At 41.4% G+C, this 22,663-nt stretch overlaps 1 protein-coding gene across 5 annotated transcripts; it reads right to left on the bottom strand.

The window, feature by feature from the left end:
* Window positions 1-5,824: 5,824 nt before the first annotated feature.
* LOC310873905 (uncharacterized protein) lies at window positions 5,825-22,124 on the bottom strand. Of its 5 annotated transcripts, none has more exons than XM_083786482.1 (7): window positions 21,894-22,124; window positions 13,765-13,882; window positions 12,184-12,297; window positions 10,928-11,041; window positions 9,472-9,585; window positions 8,888-9,001; window positions 5,825-7,044 (listed from the first exon to the last, which is right to left on the bottom strand). In XM_083786482.1, the coding sequence occupies exons 2-7, from the start codon at window positions 13,865-13,867 to the stop codon at window positions 7,007-7,009; spliced, it is 597 nt and encodes a 198-aa protein (XP_083642608.1). In that variant the 5' UTR covers window positions 13,868-13,882; window positions 21,894-22,124; the 3' UTR covers window positions 5,825-7,006. The 5 variants fall into 5 exon arrangements, with proteins under 5 accessions (XP_083642608.1, XP_083642612.1, XP_083642610.1 ...); XM_083786486.1 differs by having other exon boundaries at window positions 13,765-13,879; XM_083786484.1 differs by lacking the exon at window positions 21,894-22,124 and adding an exon at window positions 21,038-21,145.
* Window positions 22,125-22,663: the final 539 nt, after the last annotated feature.

The raw sequence follows: 22,663 nt of genomic DNA, 5'->3' as shown, positions 1-22,663 counted from the left end.
CACTGTGTGTTGCTTACTTGCTTTGCTTGCTTGCTGCTAAAACCTATGGACTCTAGTTAGCCCTCGTGTTGCCAGATTGTGTGAGAGAATTAAGCAAACATGGTCTATAAAAACAAGCCCAAAGGAAGCCACAGGAACACTTTAATTATTAGCATCTGCTTTTTGAAAATAGCAGATGAGGAATGTAGAATCGTCTATTTTCAAAATAAATCTTTAAGTAAATGCCATATTCATATTTTCAGATGGGGGCCCGGGTGTGCAGAGCCACAGACAAATACATATTATTTTGGGGGACTTTGACATGAAATGTGGTTTGAGAATCACTGGTTTAAACAACCCCCAAATAAGCCCAAAATATACACTTTAGAAACAAGCCGAAGAAACAGCAGACCGCAACTATATACAATATAATTATGAGCAACTTTACAGAAATACCGCAAAACGTCGCTTATAATAAGCGGACATGGCAACACTGGTTCGCCCTCAATCACCACGGGAGACTCTGCAGTCCCATAGCCCGAAGGGATGGCCGCGCTCTGATTGGCCAGTTGGGATCCGCTTTCCCCCAAAACAGGTTGCGAAAACAGCAGATCTACAAGCCCACAACGCGTAACTGCCTCGATGCTTTTTGAGCTTGTAGGTCGGTTATTTATTTCTGGTGCGCGCAGCTAGTATGAAATCAGGCGTAATAATTACCCTGGTTACCTGGTAGCATTTTATGCATGCAGTAAAAGATATTGCATGCGTTACAATAAATAGAATAGAAACTAAGTTGAATATACTCGCGTGCACACATCCGCCTGTGTGTGACAGCAGAGCAGACTGCTGGGCGCTCGCTGGCTCTTTGGCATGGGGCCGGGGGTCAGATCAACATGATGAATTCTGTGTCTGTAGGCTACAGGGTGTGATGGAGATCTAAGGGTGGCAGCGGGGTCAGTGTCTTGAGTGTATAGGGTTTGATGAGGACCCAGGTAGGGCCGTGCCTGTTGAGAACTCTAGTTTTTGCCGACTGCACAAATACCTTTCGGGCAGGCTGCATGCAGGCACGTCTGGAGTTGAAATGGACAGGTCAGTCAAAAGGGAGACATCGAAGAGGAAGGATGGATGGGGAAAGGTCAACATATGGAATGTCAGAACAGGTCAGCTCCATATATGGAGATCTAACTAACGGTTTGAGGTCAGATGTAGAGTTGCTGGCCAATATTGATGACATCAGGGATCTCCATATGGGCTTTCCCATGGGCTTGATGACATCAGGGATCTCCATTCTCCATCCCCGATGATGTCAAGTGATGTCACGTGATGTCACATGATGTCACAATTCATGCCTGGGGTGACTAACTACCTAACTAACTAACTAACTAACTAACTAAAGTTAAACTAACTAACTAGCTAACGTCAACTGACTGACGGGAAATGGACGAAAAGAACGGAACCGTTTCAACCCTGGTGGAGAAGGCTCCAGAGTGTACCTGCTTACGGGTCTATTTGGTTCGATACTGCACAGTTAGATTTAATAGTCTCCCGAGAGTCGAGACAGCTCGACATTTGACCTAGTATTTTCTACAGTCTATTTGACTATTTTACTCAAATTCAAAGGAAAAGAGGGCGCTGTTTTTCAAAAAAGAATTGACGATGGGTTCTCTAGATTGCAGTTAAATAAACACTGGGTTTTACAGTATATATTGGGGTCCTATAGTTGGCGACTGCATGATCCACATCAATGATTCAAAACCTTTTTTATTTTCAAAGACCCCCAGTACCCAGTTTGTATATAGCCTATGCATTAGAATTTAGAGGCCACAGACCCCCCATTTGATGCCATTTACCGCTGTCTGGAACCCCAATTATACACAGTAAAACTCAGTGTATTGCGGTACACTACACTCTTGATTGGTTGATTGAAATATTTATTAACAGTTTGCGGAATTACAGTACATTTCAAGCACAACTCAATACAAAGAGTTGTGCTCTTAGAGTTACAAACTTACAGACCCGTATTAAGGGTCCATTATTTGGACCCCTGGTGGTCCCCGAGCCTGACATTGAGAACCAGCCTGTTTTGTCATTCTCACTCTGCACTTGCAATGCAGTCATTAATTGATACCGGTTCATCATCCCAATATCCAGCAGATGGCGCTAGTGTGAGGTGTGGCTTAAATGGAGCAAAGCAATTTATGTGCATAGGCTAGCACTGAGAAAGTGAGGTTAAGACATTGTACACAATACATATGTTTTACTGTTTTCTTCCTGTAAGTGTTGTTGTGTTTGCTTTTATAATCATCATTTTGAACGAAACAGATCTTTCATTCATTCTGTGTGTGTTTCGTCAGATCAGTATATCGATTCTGTAGAAAGGCTTGCATGGTTTCCTGCAGAACTTGTTTTGGAAGATAATAACACTGCATTTTATTACCATATTGTTTACACAAACACACCCATGTGGATGGAACACAGCTGACATGGACGAGACACGAAGACACGCAGAAATACAATGCATTTACATCCAGATTATAAATACAAGACTAAGCATTATGGGTGCAGCAGCTAAGAGAATTAATTGATTTAATTAAATATTTTAAAAATAACTAATCGCTAGTTCGTTTAATGAAATAAATTACATTTTCCCATACGCTTTCCTTCAAAAACATTACAGAAAACAATTGATCTACAAGCTCACAATGCGTTGCAATGCAATGCATTTGTTTGCATTCTGAGCTTGTAGATCTGCTATTGTAAGTAATGCATTTGAGTATTTCTTCCAGCACTGCTGAAATGTAGCCTACTGCCTACACACAGTATGGATGTAGGATTGCATGAAGCCATCATTTTGGGGGATTGAACAGAATGTCTTCACCCTGAAGCACTGTTGGCCCACTACAACAAAAGCATGTATAAGCATGTTGCCTCCCACTCTACTCTACGTGTTCACATAAAGACACACTCATCACCACATCATTATATATAGACTATGTCTATGAGGCACAAGGACGCATGCCAAACACAATCAAATGCACACTCCTTCCCTTTGGAATCCTTCTCTGTTCAGACTCATTTCAGCCTGTAGATCTAAATAGGGCTTAATTGTTTTGTAATAGTATTATAAAATCTACAAAGTAACTTTTCACTGAGGTTTTCAAATAATTGTACTGGATTGTTTTTTGTTAATTTTGGACAATATTTGCCTCTGAGATTGATGTATAAACTATTGCAAAATGACCATGATGTTGGACATACTCAAATAAGCCTCGACAACCTTGCAGGCGTAGGCTATGCAAAGTCTAAAATATTTATTTTAGATAGCATATTATGTAGACATAGCATTCTATAGTAGCCTGATTGTCAGACTCTGAGAGCTTCCAGCAACCAGTGCGCTCAGTCGAGTGGGCGGGGTCTATGGGCTGGAAACCAGGCTAATTATATACTGTATAGTGTATACTTATTGCGACCTTCACCGTAGGTCATATACTACCAGCAACCAGCAAAACCTGTCAGCCAGTCCGTCACGCCTCATCTGACGTCATCAAACCCTGTACACTCAAGGCACTGCCCCCGCTGCCACCCTTAGATCTCCATATATATGGAGCTGACCTGTTCTGACATTCCATATGTTGTTCTGAACTCATCAAACCCTGTACACTCAAGACACGCTCCATATAGGCTTATGGCCAGACCTCATCAAACTCTGTACACTCAAGACGCTGCCACCCTTAGATCTCCATGTATGGAGCTGACCTGTTCTGACATTCCATATGTTGATCTGACCTCATCAAACCCTGTACACTCAAGACGCGCTCCATATATGGCCAGTACATAATTCATTCCATATGTTGATCTGCCAAAGCACCAGCGCTCGCCCAGCAGTCTGCCGTCATCCAGGCGGATGCATGCACGCGACCTCGCCCTTTAGGGCGTCTTACTGGTAGTTTCATTGTACAGATATTCTACTGTTAGATGAATGTTAGGTTCTTAGTTTTCTTATGATGATTTACCATGTGTTGTTCTTGTTTACTGTAAAACACTGTGGATTCATTACAATTGTAAATAGTAAAGTATATAAAACTGCCTCAAAATTTAACTATAGTACTTACTTAATTAAATGTAAGTAGTTACATTCCATCACTATGTGGGCAGCGGTGGCCTAAGGGTTAGAGGAGCGCCCTTGTTGCCGAAAGGTTGCCGGTTCGATTCCCCGGACGGGCAGGAAAAATCTGCGTGGGGAAGTGATTGTCATCACTCACCCAAAACCGCTGAAGTGCCCTTGAGCAAGGCACTGAACCCCCAACTGCTCCCCCTGGAGCTGCTTAGTGGCCAACAGTATAAGACTGTGGTTGTACTGGTCAGCTGCCAGGTTTTAATGTGTGTGTGTGTGTGTGTGTGTGTGTGTGTGTGTGTGTGTGTGCGTGTTTCTATGTGCAGGGCGTTGCTGAAAATGAGCACCTGTGCTCAGCTACTTCCCTGGGTAAATAAAGAATTAAAAAATCTATCCCTTTGAATGTGTGACAAAACGGCTCAATGCACTATCCTTCTCTGTTCGGGCTGATTTCACAATCCAATAAAATTCCTTCATCCATCATGAGAACACATTTATTGCATAGCAGCACCCGAGTAAGTGTGATGTAACACCTGCAGCAGCAGGTACAGACCTGTTGTACAAGTATGTGCGGGGGATCAGCCAAGATGACTGGCTCTCCCTCAACCATGCACATCTAAAAACCAAGGCTGGACACTTCAGTGCTTCTCAAGCATGTTCATTTCAAGGACCCCGTTGGTACGTACGCATTAGATTAGATTAGAGTTAGCCTTGTAGACCAGAGTAGACCACTGTTTCCCAAAAAGAGGATGGGGACCAAATTGTGTGTCGCAGATACATTTGTATTCAAATAAAAAAAGACAATCAGTAATTTGACGAAGAATTTCTCTATTGGGCTAAAATGTTTGGGAACCAGTGCATTAGACCACGGACGGACCCCCATAAGTCTCCAAGAAACTCTCAGTTACAGACCTGTAAAGGACCCATTTGGTTACTAGAAACTCTCAGTTACAGACCTGTAAACTAAGGACCCATTTGGTTACTAGCCAGTCTAGCCTGTATAGCAAAATTCAGCTTGGGGACCCCCTCAACCGAAATCAAGGACCTCGCTTAGGGAACCACTGGGATACTTGACATAAGTGCAGCAGATTGGATAGTAAACAGACTCGTCTTATAAGAAATAGTATTTTCATGTAAAGTGCATGCATCATTTTCTACACACAAACATTGTAAACATGTAATCTTAGGAATATACATTAAACTGGGCCTGCGAGTGTGAGAGAAGATGATAATGGTTCCACCATGTTTTGTGTATTGCAGTGCCTAGTGTTAGATCATGTAAATATTTGCCTTTGTAATCCATGGCTGACTGGCGCTAAATTCACATGTCTTATATTACACTAACTACAGGACTCCTGTCCTGACATGACATTGTCTTTGCTCTGATCATGCCTGTAATTACACCACTGGCTGCCTGGCTCAGACATTTTCATGTCAGGGAGCCCTAAATGTAGCCTATATGTACAGCCTCATCTTAAATTATTAAAAAAATATTAAATTATTTTTTAACTTTTTCAAGAAAACTATTTTCAAATGAAAGTGGTTAAACCACAGATAAATGTGACAGATCACTTTTTAGTTTATAACTGTCAAAAATGTATCATTATGAATATCTGCAATGTAATACATTTTATATCAGAGCTAGATTAAACCAGTAAGACGCCCTGAGGTCATTCCTTTTCGAGTTTATGATCCGGTCGGGAGCGGCTGAGCAGATATCGTTACGCCATGTTGGAGTCATTGAAGATAAAGCTTTATTGTCCATTAAATTGACATAAAATGGAAATTTGTCTTTGGCACACCGGCAGTCAGTTACAACAATAAAACATTACAGAAAATACACAGAACATGCAATCACATAAACACAGCAACAGTGGGGATTAGGTGAACTATTTAGTTGTAGTCATCAGGCAGGAACCCTCAATCTGGAACTTACTTACTTACTTTCCCTCAAACCGATTTTTCCCAATAAAAGCAGAAGGCTATGAGAGAACGAGTCACTTTTACGTTTCACGTTTATTCTTCCGGTTTGAGGGAAAGGAAGTTCCAGATTGAGGGTTCCGGCCTGATGACTACAAAACAATGACTACAACATGATGTAACAATATCATCCGCTCCTGACCGGATCACACAGCAATTTTGTAACACAGACCAGGCTTTCCTCCGAGGTGGAAAGCCTGGTGACGCGAGTTTAGATCAACATATGGAATAATTCTGTACTGGCCATATATGGAGCGTGTCTAAGTGTACAGGGTTCGATGAGGTCAGATCAACATATGGAATGTCAGAATAGGTCAGCTCCATATATGGAGATCTAAGGGTGGCAGCAGGGGCAGTGTCTTTAGTGTACAGGGTTTGATGAGGTCAGATCAACATAATTATGGAATGTCAGAAAAGGTCAGCTCCATATATGGAGATCTAAGGGTGGCAGTGTCTTGAGTGTACAGGGTTTGAGGTCTGGCCATATATGGAGCATATCTAAAGTATACATTGAAACTACTCAAAGAGTAAATTTGAGGACAGATCAATAAAATCACAACATTTTGACAAAGAAAAATTTGTATTTATTATCATTATTACTAAAGCAAAACAAAAATATAGGTGTTACTTTAAAGAATTTGTCCTGAAGACACTGGCATCATTTACAGGCATACGTAGGTACATAGTACATACTGGATTTTGTTGTGCTGCTGATGGCAGATTTGTATTGACATATTTTACAAGGTGCAAAAGGCGAAATAAAAAACTCAAAAGACAAACTCAAAGACAAATCAAACTTTTCAATCACTGACTGTATTAGATTAAAAAAAATCCTTGTAAATTCTACATGGTAAACATTATTATGGTCCTACAAAAAGAAGAAGTTGAGACTGATAGGATGATGGATGGAGCTTCAATGATGGCAATTGTGTTTCACTTCTTGGCAGCTGCCTTCTTCTCTGCTTCTATCTCTGTATGAGTATGAGGGAGACAGAGAGAGGGCGAAAGGAGGATCAGTCAAAAACATTCATTGAGTCATCATCACAACATGTATTTGTCAGTCAAATTCTCCTTCACTGTGTACTTAAAGATAATTTCTTAGAATATTGTAGCCTATTATGTGGGTCCATTCCATTTTTACATTGTCAGACTGAGTTAAGACGAACTGTCAGAATCTTAACTGTTCCCAAAATGGAACTCGTGCTTTCATTTGGTACACAGCCATATTTTCAAATGACACACACATACCATTCATTGAGTACACACAACTAAGCATTCACTGCACAATGAAGTGCAAAACACAATCTACACATGGAACACACATGAATGACAATGACTATGGAGAATGAGCCATTTCTCGTTTTGTAAAATGATGCAGTGTAGGCTTACTTTTTCCATAGTCAAACAAAACAGCACACAAATACGTAACGCAATTTTATTTATTTGTATTACTGTAAACGGGTTAGCTCAAACTGCTCAAAAGGACCCCCTTCCCAAGAAATACTGTAATAGGCATCATGCCCCCGGTTCCTGCCTGCCTGGTCAGAGGGCCTCATCCACATCACAGGGAATGTTCTCCCTGTCCAAGCAAGCGTTGGAAGAAACGCCTTGAGTTGTGCATAAAGCCCTGACAGGCAACTCGCCTCGCCACAAGCCTTCTCCTCTCCATGGCCTGGAGCAGTGTGACCCAGCTATGTGGCTTCCGTTTATATACCGTCTACCTCCAAGCTGAAAATAACTCCTCAATAGGATTCAGGAAAGGAGAATGGGGTGAAAGGTATAGAACTGAAAAATGTGGGTGGTCCGACTCCTAGAACCACTCACGCACTTGAGCAGCCCGGTGGAAGCTCGCATTGTCCAAGATGACAATGTAGGCGATTTACTGTGCTTTGAGAATTGAGTGTGTGCAACAACTGAACATTGTGTGTAGTGTTTGGACAACAAGGTGATGTGTATTTGACATCAGAGTGTAAAGAAGGAAAGTCACAGTCTAATGCAGATAAGGGAGTGTGATGTAGTGCAAATTGTGTTGAACGATTAGGTACATGAAGTGAAGGTTATGCAAATTGTGTGTTAACAATCGTGAAAAACTGTAAGCGATAATCTCAAATGGTTGTGACCAGGTGATCGTTTGCTAACGAGAATGGTGCTTTACCGACAGACTTAGCAGAAAGGTAGCGATGTCACAATCAAGAAATTTTACTTGACGATTAATAGTTGTACAAATAATTGCGAATAACGATGCAATTAGCTCTTTGCTAAACCCCACCCCAAAAAGCGATTGTCCAATGCGAAATCAAATAGTTTAGCAACTGTTGCTATGCAGGTCAAGCTTTCGCCACCTCATAGCTGTCAAAGTTATTTAGCATGGCTGTGTTGTTGAACATATACACAGCTTAACGTCGGGAAAGTTACACGCCTGACCCACCCAGGTGATGGCAATAATACAAATGACCATAGTCTTACATTGCAACGTGAAAAGTTGATTTCTCCAGTGCATAGCCTACTGCAGGCCTAATTGACTAAATTTAGAAGACATTTTGATGCTCTTGCTACTGAAATAATCGATTATTTATATGGAGAAATCCCATCATTTCACATGTATCTCTATGGGGGAGGACAGCTTGCCCTGTCTCCTCGCTGCTAACGTGCCAATTGGACGAGGACGGTTTTGTTGGGGAGGGACTTAGCGAAGGGCTAATTGTGTTTTTGCATTGCATTACATTTCTGTTTTACTTTTTGCAAACAAAAATACTTTTTTTTAGCTTCTTAATACAGTGTGGTTGCAGAAATGCAGACATATTGGACACTTACCCTTCTGCGTGGGCAGTGGGTTCTTCTCTTTGGTCTCGGTCTTTTTCAGAGAGGTCTTGTTGAAACCCTTCACTCCGTCTTTCATCTGTTCTTCCGTCTTCTCTGCTTTTATCTCTGTATGAGTGTGTGTGAGAGTGAGAGTGAGTGTGAGTGTGAGTGTGAGAGTGAGAGTGAGTGAGTGAGTGAGAGAGAGAGAGAGAGCGGAATGAGGATCAGTCAAAAACATCAAATATTCACAACCTCTACCTTGAATATTGCAATCTGACTCGTCTCTACTGACTGGGGAGGCCCCCCGTTAGTGCACAAACACTCCAGTCTAACAATAATTACTCTCAGAATACAGAGCTATTTATGCTACTTACAGTATTTTGCATATTACTTACTGCTCCCATTGTGTTATGCTTTTAGCATAGCGTTGTTATTGTTACCGTACTGCTGCCATACTGTTTATTTATTTATAAATAGCCCTGGGCTCGTTCCCCCCAGGGACCCCCACACGGAGTTACACCACTCACTTCACACGGGTGATTTCTTTAAAGCTTGTGGTTGCAGACATTGTGGTTGCAGACAGATTGGACACTTACCCTCCTGTGTGGGAAGTGGGTTCTTCTCTTTGGTCTCGGTGGTTTTCAGATTGTTCTTGTTGAAACCCTTCACTTCATCTTTCATCTGTTCTTCCTTCTTCTCTGCTTCTATCACTGTAAGAGTATGAGAGAGAGAGAGAAGATCAGTCAAAAACATTCATTGAGTCATCACAACATGCATTTGTCAGTCAAATTCTCCTTCATTGTGTACTTAAATATTATTTCTTAGAATATTGTATTATGAGGGTCCATTCCAGTTTTACATTGTCAGAATGAGTTTGATGAACTGTCAGAATTTGATTGAGCATGTAAACCAGGGGTCCTCAACTAGAAATGATGAAGGTCCACAAATATTTTTTTGAATAAGACCGAGGTCCGGTCCCATGCTCGGCGTCCATCGGAGAGCGGGGCTCTATGCCTGGCGTTTAGTATGGTCAAGCCAAGCTTATACAAATCAGATCCCCTTCCAACCAACCAATAATGGGGTGCAGAGTGCAGGCCCGGAGTGGAACTCCAAATCCAAATCACACTTCGGGCGCCAGAATTTTGGGGGCCCTTGGGGGACATTTTGGGGGCCTTTGCAGCAATTTCACATGAGAAATGTACCATCTGATATTTATATTATTAACTTCTTCCCTCCATTAACATAAGACACACAATGTAGTTGTGCTGCAGCAACACTGCCTGAATTGAATTGAAAATGACTGTTGCTGGCCTGGCCTGAGTTTAGGAGAGATCTTTTTTGCTGGCCTGACCTGATGCAAAAAAAGAAAAAAAAAATACATTTTTTTTTCTTTCTTTTTTTGCCTAGGGTCCGCAGAGAGGTGGTCCGCGGTCCGGTCGTGGACCGCGGTCCGCCAGTTGAGTACCCCTGATGTAAACATATATTACAAATTCACAACCCCTACTTTGAAGCAACATGACTTTTCTCTACTGACTGGGAGGTCAATGCCTGACCCAACCAGGTGATGGCAATAATACTAATGACCGTAGTCTTACCTTGCAACATGAAAACGCCTGTCAGGTGGTCGTGAAAAGTTGATTTCTCCTAATGTCATGCACATTTGTCCAGTGCATAGCCTACTGCAGGCCTACTTGATTACATTTAGAAGACATTTAGATGCTCTTGCTACTGATATTATCGATTATTTATATGGAGAAATCCCATCATTTTACATGCATCTCTATGGGGGAAAAGGACAGCTTGCCCTGTCTCCTCGCTGCTAACGTGCCTATTGGACGAGGACGGGTTGGTTGGGGAGGGACTTAGTGAAGAGCTAATTGTGTTTTTTCATTGCATTACATTTCCGTTTATGTTTTTGCAAACAAAAATGCTGCACATGACAAATAATTTAAACATAGGGCAGGGGAATATTGTGTTATCCTTTTAGCATAGCGTTGTTACCGTACTACTGCCACGTGTGGTTGCAGAAATGCAGACAGATTGGACACTTACCCTCCTTTGTGGGCAGTGGGTTCTTCTCTTTGGTCTCGGTGGTTTTCAGATTGTTCTTGTTGAAACCCTTCACTCCGTCTTTCATCTGTTCTTCCGTCTTCTCTGCTTTTATCTCTGTATGAGTATGAGAGAGACAGAGAGATCAGTCAAAAACATTCTTTGAGTCATCACAACATGTATTCAGTCAGTCAAATTCTCCTTCATTGTGTACTTAAATATTATTTCTTAGAATATTGTATTATTATTATTGTATAGAATTTGATTGAGCGTGTAAACCTATATTACAAATTCACAACCCCTACTTTTAAGCAACATGACTTGTCTCTACTGACTGTGGGATCAATGCCCCGGTTAGTGAACAAACACTATGTACATTGATTATCTCAGAATATATAGCTATTTAATATGCTACTTATTTTGCTTATGAAAATATGACTTACTGCTCCTTTACTACATACTATACATTTTGGCCATTAGTATTCATTGAACGAGAACGGACTTTCCGCACTGACTTGGCGGAGTGGTAGCGCCGTCACGATCAAGACATTTTAGTTTACGATTAGTTGTACAAATAATTGCGATTGCGAGATGCAAAAGCATTGCATTACATTTCTGTTTTCCATTTTGCAAACAAAAATGCATATGACAAATAAGTTTAAACATACACAAAAATGTGTCAACTGTGTCTCTCAATGCGACGGATTGTGAGCTTGTAGATGGGGTATTTTTCTTAGGTGAAACCTGACTAATGAAAGCTTATGAAACGTAAGCGACAGTCATCAATGGGAGTCGACCCCATGCCGCCTAAGCCAATGGGAGCCGCCTAAACGCCACCAGTCAATCGCGTAGTAGCGACCTACAGTATAGTCATGATTGACTGCCTCCTAAGCTATGACACGGGCATGGCGGAAGTCTGCAATGCCCAGACCACACTCTCAACCATAGACGTATATAAACAAAAGCTTATTGTGTTATCCTTTTAGCATAGCGTTGTTAGTCTTTTTTTTAGCTTCTTAATAAATTATTCAAACAAAACAAAAAACAGAGTGTGGTTGCAGACAGATTAGACACTAACAGATATATCTTGCGCCACCCCTTACACCTTATCCCTAAACTTTTTAAAAACATTTTAAAATAGTTTAAATAACTGATCTAGAAACTCACAACGTGTCAATGTAGATTGGCTAGTTGACCATTTCAAAATGTTTTAAAATGGCAAATAAGTTTAGGGATAAGGGCTAAGATAGGGCCCATACCTTCCTGTGTGGGCAGTGGGTTCTTCTCTTTGGTCTCGGTGGTTTTCAGATTGTTCTTGTTGAAACCCTTCACTTCATCTTTCATCTGTTCTTCCTTCTTCTCTGCTTCTATCGCTGTAAGAGTATGAGAGAGAGAAGATCAGTCAACAACATTCATTGAGTCATCACATCATGTATTTGTCAGTCAAATTCTCCTTCACTGTGTACTTAAATATAATTTCTTGGAATATTGTTATATATATATATATATATATTACAAATTCACAAACTTACTCTACCTTGAATATTGCAACCCGACTGATTACTCTCAGAATATAGAGCTTTTTAACATGGTACTTATTTTGAAAATATTACTTACTGCTCCTTTACTATACATACTACTTACTATCTATACATTTTGGCCATTAGTATCCATTGTACAAGAACGGACTTTCCGGACTGACTTGAACGAGATGCAAAAGCATTGCATTAGATTTATGTTTTCAATTTTGTAAACAAATGCATTATGACAAATAAGTTAACACAATTTGTGCCCAAGACGTCCACAGACATACACGTCTTGGGGGGGAAAAAATCAGATGGGCACTCCACGTCGCTATTTTGAAAGAATGAAAGGGCACATAATGTGTTAAACATACACAGAACTTTGTCAAATGTGTCTCAATGCAACGTTTTGTGAGCTTGTAGATTAGCTATTGCTATTATTATTATTATTATTATTATTATTCATAAAGCCATTTTGGGCGGGAACCCCTTCTGGTGTTAGCATTATGTTGTGCTTTAGCTATTGAAAAATAGCAGATCTACAAGCTCGTAGCGCGCCACTCTGGAGCTTGTAGGTCTGCCATTTAAAAAAAAAATCAAAGAACGACTGACACAGAGACATAGCTTTTTCAGAAAACTGTCAGGATGTAGAAGACATTTTTAGAATCTGGTCTCAGGTCAAAATGGGTTAACCTCAAATAGTTGCGACCAGGTGATTATGTAATTATTGTGTCAAGGCCAGGGAGTGGAACAAGTTCTTCCACGGCTGCAGGCTGCGAGTTAATCAGTAATTAATCTTCTGTTTGACTTCCTCATGAGGACAATGGAGGGGGAGGGGCTAAGCCGAACTGAAAGACAGCATGAAGGGTGGGGTCACCACAACTACATGTTCTCAGGTACTGTGTGTGTACTCTAGAGTCTAGTGAAACCTTACGGTACTTTTAAGTTTCCACTTTTGGCACTTCAAATATACAGTATGTTGATGAGTATATTTATGTAAATATTGCATTTTGTAAATGGTTAAATCTGTCTGTGGGTTTTATAAATATTGAACAAATAAAATGTATTAACAAGAGTTTGTGACTAAATAACTACTTTGGATCTATTGGAAAACAGCTCCCTTTTCCCCCATTTCCTGAAAAGTAGTTTTGGGCATAGAAGGATTCTACCAGCGACGAGAACCTGCATGAGTCCTTCAAATCAAAAGAGGGGACATGGGGCTTGTGTTATCCCTTTAGCATAGCGTTCTTACTGTACTACTGCCATACCGTTTTCAAACTTCTTAACAAAAAATGGACAAGTGTGTTGGACACATACCCTCTGGTGTGGGCAGTGGGTTCTTCTCTTTGGTCTCGGTCCTTTTCAGAGAGTTCCTGTTGAAACCCTTCACTTCGGCTGTGACTTGGTTTGGGTCCGGCATCTTGGATTAGTTCTGCTGGAGGAGGAGGGAAGCAGAAGCAGAAATCAGCTTAACCGCCACATCACAGGTTTACAGGTGAAGTGGCCAGATGGCCTCCTCGGTTCCCAGTTGGATCCTGGGCTCCCCCAGAGTTAGTGTTGAAGTGAATGTAATCTACAATCTATGTAAAGCGCTTTGGATAAAAGCACAAAAAGCACAACAATGTGCAGAAGCAAAATTCTTTCCGTGCGTGCTCCATCATGTTGTAGCATTCAGTGAGAAACAGAAGATAGAGGATAGCCAAAGTGAGAGCAGAAGGAAAGAGATTGAAAACAGGTTACATGGAATGTACACACACACACACACTTAAAAACATGGACTTTGACTATTGTAAGGAAAGGACATGCCATGAGGAACGTGTTCGTACAGGTAAAAATCCTGAACCACCTCAGCTAAAAAGGAGACGCTGATCCTTGACTACCCCTGAAGTTATGTGTACTTCACTTTTAGAACAGGCCTGAAAAGCCACCTTCTGGTAGGCCAAAGGGAGGGGAAATAATCACTTCTCCCGGCCTAGACAGTTGATCTTTACACCCCTATTCTTTCTTTCACTCTGTACATTGTATTTAATTGAATACATAGGGCCCGAATTGTGCTGTTCCTTTTTGACCAAAAGTCAGTCTCACACACACACACACACACACACACACACAGGAGAGCAAACATGTAACAGGTAGGTAGTTGAAGGTGTCATATTACACTCTCATTCTGTAATGTGTGCACCAGCCTGAGAAAGGTATCATGTCATAGGAATCGGATAATAGGGCAGTGGTTCTCAACGCCTAGACAAGGGACCACGAGTGGTCTCTGAATGGACCTTTACGGGCCTGTTACATTTGTGCCTGGTTGAGAATGGATTGGCTTCTATTGGAAGGATGAGGATGTCTGAGCAACCATTGCGGTGAAATAGGCACTTTTTGCCTTGGCAATGTAAACGTATGTTTTCTCATGCCAATAAAGCCCTTTGAATTCAGGCCCCATATCCTGCTAAATATCCAATAGTCAAAAAGATTGACTGAAGCCAAAACAGCCTACTTAGAATCAACTAGGAACATGGAAAGATATGGCATGCCAATAATAATGCATACCGTAAACATTAAAGCTATAAACATAAGTATGAAAGTATTTATTTATGTATAGAGATTTCTTTTTACCTGATGATGTACTGTGCTCTGCAGGTTCTATGCGTCTGGGTGTAATTTGTACCAAGCAAACTGTTTAAATAGAGTTAACACGCCCTTCTAGCTGCCAACGTGACACCAAGCCACACTGTCATTGGCCAGAGCCTTTCAGGAGAAACACCATCATTGGACAGAGATAGAAACCAATGCTGGAATACCTTCGGATCTAATCTAGTAATCTGACTCAGCCTCAGGTTTGATATGCCTGCAGTGGTGGAAAGTATAAATTGAGGTACTTTCCATTTTTCCATTCATTCTACATCCCAGGAGTCATATCGTTTAAGTTTAGTGAATACAGTGATTTAATGTTTTTACTAGTTTTCTTTTTTTTATACTTTTACTTAAAGGACCAGTTTACTTACAACACACAAGATTAAAAAGAGTGCTGGCAAACTGGCAAAAGTATTTCTTCCAGCACAGAAAACAAACAAATTTCCGTATGTAGTAGTATTTTGTGCCACTGAATTTCACACAATAAATTAATGCAGCAGATGCTCATACTGAGTCATGTCTCTGCCGAGTGCGTTTGCTTCACTTGTAGCACCATCTACTGGATTGAAAAGGACACGACAGAAGCCATGACGAGGGGAATCATGTGATACCGATAGCCTACCTTAGATTTTATATATTTTTAAATTAGATTTTATATATTTTTAAATAAGTGTTAAAAGGCTCTAGCCTACTCATTGCTATAGAGTGCATTTGCTAAATAACAGGGCTAGGAGTCTCCCCGTCTCTCCAGCTCTCAACAGAAAATCAATGTTCAGGCAGGGACACCAATCTAATCCAATCAGGACAGAGAACAAGAGGTATCCGGAAAAGTCGAGCCTTTTGTCCTTTTCCGACTAGTCTCACGTAGCCAGACAACTATTCCAGAGTCTAGACCTATAGCCCCCATGAGCTGAGTAACGGAAGCTGCCATATCTTTAGAGCTTATTATTTTTATTTCCTTTTCTGATAAGCAACACGCCTAGATGTTTTATATTTATATTAGGATAAATGTGCGCAACTGTAAATACGAAACGGAAGTGGTGAGGAGGCTCCACTTCCGCTTTATAGTTTACTCATGACAGCTCTTCCGTTGGCCCAGACTGTATGATGAAGCATTTGCAAATTGCGGAGGCAACAGTCTGGTAACGCGAGACTATTTTCCGACCCGCTGCGAAAAGGGACCGTAACCAAGTTCCCTCAGCACTATGTTCCCTCAGCCCTATATTTCCTCATTCCAAAACAGAGACCCTATGTTCCCTAACTTCCCTCCAGTGGGGGCTGGTGGTGATTTGGGGTGGGGGAGGGGGCTGTAAGGCATCAATTATACTATAATGCTACCCATAGTTCACCCTGCAGCAACAGTATCACATTGCAGATACCAAGTTACAGCAATGACACTACTGGTGTCTATAGTCTATCAACTTTGTTATAGCAAATGCTCCACAACAACACAGTGAACGGCAGTCGTATGTCCGTATATTATATAATATTTGCAATTTTAAATATATAGTGTCAGGATGACATGCTCATTAATATGTTGCAGGAAAGTTGTGGTATTGTATGCGATATCGGTACCACATTTGTCATGGTATGTGTGAGACAACCATGACAAATCGCATACAATACGGGTGCAGTACGTAGTTCAGACTAGTCATTGGTCCGACAACCTACCGGCTCAAACCTAACCTAATCATAACCGCAGGCATGGGAGCAGCGCATGTCCGACATGCGGACGCATGTTGGACCAATGCTCCGTCGGAATTGCATGCAGTCCCCGTGGAAAAGATAAGAAGATAATTGTTAAAGAGGGCAGAACTGGACAAGTAAATAGTTGTCAGTTGAGAGAAAGTGTTTAAAAGTGTCAAATTAAACAATAAAGACTAAATCATAATAACACTCAACAAGCATAATTCATGGAAACCCTTGATCCACAGACCACCTCCTCAGCTCTGATCAAGGTTGGGCACCCTAATCAAACTACTATTGTGACACTGCATTCCTTTAAAGTACAGTACCACACATTAATTGACACCACAACCATTTAAGCTACGTTGACAAATACAAAAGTAGTTTAGCTTGTAGAACTTCCTGGGCTGTATTTTGCGTGTCTTAAGTACCAGGTCTTATTCCCTAACTTGAGTAAACTAAAGACCTGGAGGCGTGATCAACGCTCTTTGGCCACTTAGAATAGCCAAATGGCATTGATCACGCCTCCAGGTCTTTAGTTTACTCAAGTTAGGGAATAAGACCTGGTACTTAAGACACGCAAAATACAGCCCACAGTCTCCTCATGTCCCCAAATATGAAGTATACTGCGCACCCATTCACCTTTGCAGCTAAGTATCCCTTTCTCGGACTGCAACTGTACTTACTTTACAAGACCCATTTATTGAAATCCCAAACATGGAATATAATATACTTGGACCATGCATTATGCCACATATAATGCCTGTCTCAGGACGGCCACTGTTGGGATAAAGTAGACCTTTTAAGCCGTTACCATTACTTATAACAGTGTGCACCCTAGCTGTGCTCAAGCAAGGTCACAGAGAGACAGAAAGATTTCTATATAGTGTCTGAAAAAGTGGAGACACGTCAGAATTCTCCAGGACAGACGACCCCTCTGGCCTGCGCTTCAAGGGGCGCCCCGATCAACGGACTGATATGATCGAATCTGATTCGTGATGTAACAGGTCGTATTTGCTTTCATCTATGTCTTTGCTGTTCATATGCATATCACATGACCATTCAATTTGGGATAAGTATCCCGGGCAATCATTAAAATATGCCAGATCTATGATTCCATGACTTATGTTTACTGCCCGTTTATTGGACTCTCAGATAACGCTCCCACGGTATTAACGCATCACCACCTGCCAGTATACAGTGGATAACTTCCCAGTCTTGCTGGGTAAGATAACTCTCCCACGGTATTAACGCATCACCACCTGCCAGTATACAGTGGATAACTTCCCAGTCTTGCTGGGTAAGTTGGGTAACTACTAGGGATGCCGCCGATTAATAGATTTTCCGATTAATCATCCTAGTCTCCGAAATCTATTTTAATATTTCATAATCGAAAATATATATATATATATATTTTAATAGTTAAAATATAGGCTAAAAAGTAAGGCTGCATGATATATCGAACATGTACCTTCATCAGAGTGGAGAATAGTATAAATCAAGTTGAGCAAAGCCACTCTTCTCTGCCCCTCTCTCTAACAGACAGTTAACGATCGCTTGTTAAGTGCCTGCCAGACAGACAATCAGATGAAATGAAGGCAGGTGTAGACTAGTAGAGTGTAGACTAGTGAACTGAACATGTTCTCTTTATATCAAGTACTTCATACCAGCCCCTTATGAAACTACTTCTCCCCAAATCCAAATGGATTTCATTTTCCATCCTGAATGGCACTGAGAAGATCTCCACAAAGGTTTACTCATCAAAACTGTAAAACTGTAACCATCAAAGCATGCACTAAACTCAACATATGATGGTTATGTGACCATGGCATGTGCATAATATAAAATCTTAAAAGTTTTATCTGATATTGATTTTTTTTGGGGGGGTGGGTTCGATTAATCGATTATTAATCGCCAGAGCTGTCGACTATTCGATTTGGCTGATGGTCACTTTGTGGCATCCCTAGTAACTACTAGCTAAATACTTTAACCCTGACATCCCAATTTTGGGATTTAGGCTCAGAAGAAAGGACAATTTCTGATCTACAAGGTCACAACATGCCGTAATGTGTTGTGAGCTTGTAGATCAGCTTTTCCCCAAAAATAAGTTTTGATAAGTGACTTATTTTAAAATGTGTAGCGCAATGGAATAGAGTAGACACTGACCCGTCAAGAGTCAGTACTGTAGGCTATACATTTGTGTTCTGGTAATATCATTGATCACTTGTTTTGCATGTCCGTGGCAAAAATAAAACATTAATGGAAATGTCCATCACATTCACAAGCTGGCATAGTGATGCCCCTGGGTGCAGATAGCTGCTGTACTATCATGGTTATTGGTGGCGGCGGCAATACTAATAATTTTTTATGAACAAAATAACACCCAAACCAGACAATTAATTAAAAGGTTTCATAATTACAGTCTGCTTGAGGTGTAATGAAGCTTTAAACAAAATAGCAGACAGTGGAACTGGTACATATAGAACTCATCTTCTCCTCCTACCACAGTGTCAACCACATTAATCCCCATAGCCGACAATGGCATGGCCCTCAGCTTCAATGATGTTTTTCATACCAAGCAATGCATTGCATAGAAGCATAATCGTTTTGTTATGCGTACACACCCATGGTACTGTGCCAAGAGAACTCACAAATCAAAACAAACGCACACGGCCTGGGCCGTGGCTCAGCGGTCCAGGAACCTTGGCTGGTAATCAAGTCTGGCAGTGTGCCGCGAGTTCGACTCCCGATCCCGACGGCCTTTACTGCATGTCACTCCCCCATCTCTCTCCCCATGTCCTGTCAGCCTACCGTCTGTCCCTCTATAAAAAAATATACTGTATGGCTGAAGCAGCAAAAAAAAAACGCACGCACAAGCAGTCAAGTTGTTTACCGATGTTAAGCATCTCAAACCCTCACCCTAACCTCCCACGGGGCAGCACACCTAAACCTTGTCATTGGTCAATAGCCAGAGCACCTCACAGGGCCAGAGGGCTGGGCAGAGCCTTCTAGGCTCTTCATCTAGGGCTGACATTAGCCCCAATGTTGAGTAAATCAACAGAGGCGTGGCACCCTCAGGAGAGAGTGACCCAACTTAATGTGTTTTAAGAGTCAGTTTAATTATTTAATAATTTATTGTTTTATGAAGGTTTACATTTTAATACTGTGAATTGATTGCACTAGCAAAGTGTAACATGCAGTGAGGACGGAACGTTTGTTCTAGCCCACGTTATCTGGGGTCCTAATATAAGGAGCGCAGATTCCGGTTCCCCTCAGTTACATTCTGGAAAGAAAGCAACACGTCAAATCTTTTCATTGCTCCGTCTTTATCCCTGTTTATTCAGGTTCAGTTTTGTTAATGAGGTACTGTTAATGCAAATATTTGATGCTGCTGCTTTAGATTCTACCAGCATATAAACACAGCAGAGGCCCTTCCAGGGACCCCTGGGTGCCACAGGCACCCAGTTTCATTCGACTATGAATGGGCCTTTTGCGCCATGACAGTTGACACAGTATGTGCCCTCTTGCCCGAGGGTATAAATGCACGTATACTCGCCATGTGAAAACCTTATATGCTCCAAGGGCTAACTGAGCTGACAGTCCTGGTCCACCTAAATGCTCCGGGGTATGCCCTAGGCCTATGCCCTATGTATGTACCAGGGTCAACTCACATAAGTTACCCGAACCTAAAAGTCTATGTAAGTGACCTGCCTCGTCTAGAGGCGACACCCAGGACTACGTGAGCCATAGCCAGCTCCGCCACATCCAGGTTATAGAATCTTGCAAAAAGTTGACGGAGATGACCAACTTGCAACCGTACACACATAACACATCCTGTATCTAAACAATAGTATAGTTCCCAGGATGCCCATCCTGTGTCGTCAGGCCTTCAGGAGGCTGCAACCCTGTACTGGCAGTCTGGCATAAGCCAGTTGGATGGCCTCCACAATCCACCGGGAAAGCCGTACTTTAGTAATAGGGTTTCCTTTAGCTACGGCACCCCATGTCACAAATACCCATAACGTATATTTGATTTTGAGAGATACCAATACCGATTTTTCCCGATCCTATCTTTATACAACACTTAGAATATATCAGAATAGTAGCCTATAATTACAGAAATAAGAAAAAATACAATACTACTGTAAGCCGATATTGTTTTTAAACAATTGTTATGTAATTTATGTCTCATCTTGACTAAAAGCTCAAATAAATAAGGTTTTCCCATTCAGAGTACATGCATAGGCCTACTGCATTTCATTTCATTTCATACCTTTGGTTGGTTTGACTTTTTTGTCTGTTTTATTGTTTTTGTTTTGTCTTCTTCTTTTTCATAATATAGGCCAAATCTAAGCCCGGCTATTAGATTTCTCACAATCAATGGCCAGAACCTATAGTTTTTATTTTATTTTATGTAATCTATGTCTGACATTATTCTCTGCTTAGTGTAATTTGAGTTATGTTCAAATAAGGGTAGGCGCAATAAGCCTTCACTTCTTCGATACCACTAGTTATTAGTGGATTTTAATGTGTACGTCTGTATGTACTCCTTTTTTCCTTTTATGGACCGAAATAAAATCTATCTAGTTTTGGCTTCAGCCCTGAATCGCTAGCCACGCCCATTAAAGGACCACTTCACCACTTTTCAAGTTCAGAAACCGTCCTTCAGTGACATCATCGATGGGGAATACAAGCTAATAGAAAATGCAGGCTTTCTAGTCCTGAAAAGTTGCAATGCGAAAATGGAAGCCATCGTTCTCACGATAATGAAAATCTAAACATTTTTGTAAAAATATGTTTATAAAAGAAAATCTGCCAAATGATGATGTCACTGGAGGACGGTTTCTAAACTGCCCACAGCCCTCATATGAGACACAGACTGAGTAGAACAAAATCGTGCCATTTTATCATGATTATTAGTGAGGACCTGTTGAAAAGTGGCGAAGTGGTCCTTTAAGAAAATATGTTCTGGCGATGAATAATAAAGTGAAACGAAATGAAAATTCTGACTGAGTGTCAGGCTAGGCAGCGACCGCACCACTGTGGATCAACACCATGCAGGTTGGCATCTTGAGAGACACAGTTATGCTCAGCATTAGCCCAGTTTAAATATGTAGCAACGTACTTACTTTTAGCAGCGACAGTTGAATCTGTGCTAGAAGTTTGGACAGGATTCGCGCTGTAGATTGTGATGTGTTGAGCTAGAGTAGACCCAGTGGGCTGGATACAGCTGAATAGATTTCCAGGTATTTACTATTTCACACAGACAAAGATAATGTCAATAAGCTGGTTTATTTAGCAGCCAACAAAGGGAGCATCAGTCACTCTGCGCGCCAACGCAGTAACGCACAAAGAAATCAACGCACGCACGCAGCGTATATAGTGGAAGTGACGTCAGATCTTGTACACACAGCAAAACAAAAATGAGCAGTGCACCACCCTGTGGCACCAACCGGCACTGCATACTGACTGTTACAAACTTCACAGATGAGGCAGCAGTGTGCACGTTTGTCTAGTGCCAGGGTTTCATTCTGTGGCTGTGTCAAGGGACTGGTGTCTGGTGTGTGTACGGTGTGTAGTGCCAGCAGGCCCGGCAGCAAGCATATCCAAGATAAAGACAATAAGGAAGTAAAAATAGGTCAATAGTAAGCATGAAATAATAAAACATCTAATCAGAAATGTATCATAAAAAGTCACTCATTGGCCCAGGCCGTAGCGTAACGGTCTGGGCACCGGACTGGTAATCCAGTCGCAGTGTGCCGCGGGTTCGACTCCCGGACCCGACACGGCCTTTACTGCATGTCATCCCCCCATCTCTCTCCCGTTTCCTGTCAGCCTACTGTCTGTCCCTTCAAAAATCAATAAAAGGCGTAAGCCGCAAAAAAATATCGTAAAAAAA

The sequence above is a fragment of the Protomyctophum parallelum genome (assembly GCF_964188405.1).
Source record: "Protomyctophum parallelum genome assembly, chromosome: 16".
Taxonomy (NCBI): domain Eukaryota; kingdom Metazoa; phylum Chordata; class Actinopteri; order Myctophiformes; family Myctophidae; genus Protomyctophum; species Protomyctophum parallelum.
Note: the sequence above shows the minus strand (reverse complement) of the source record. Positions and strands in the feature narration are given on the sequence as shown.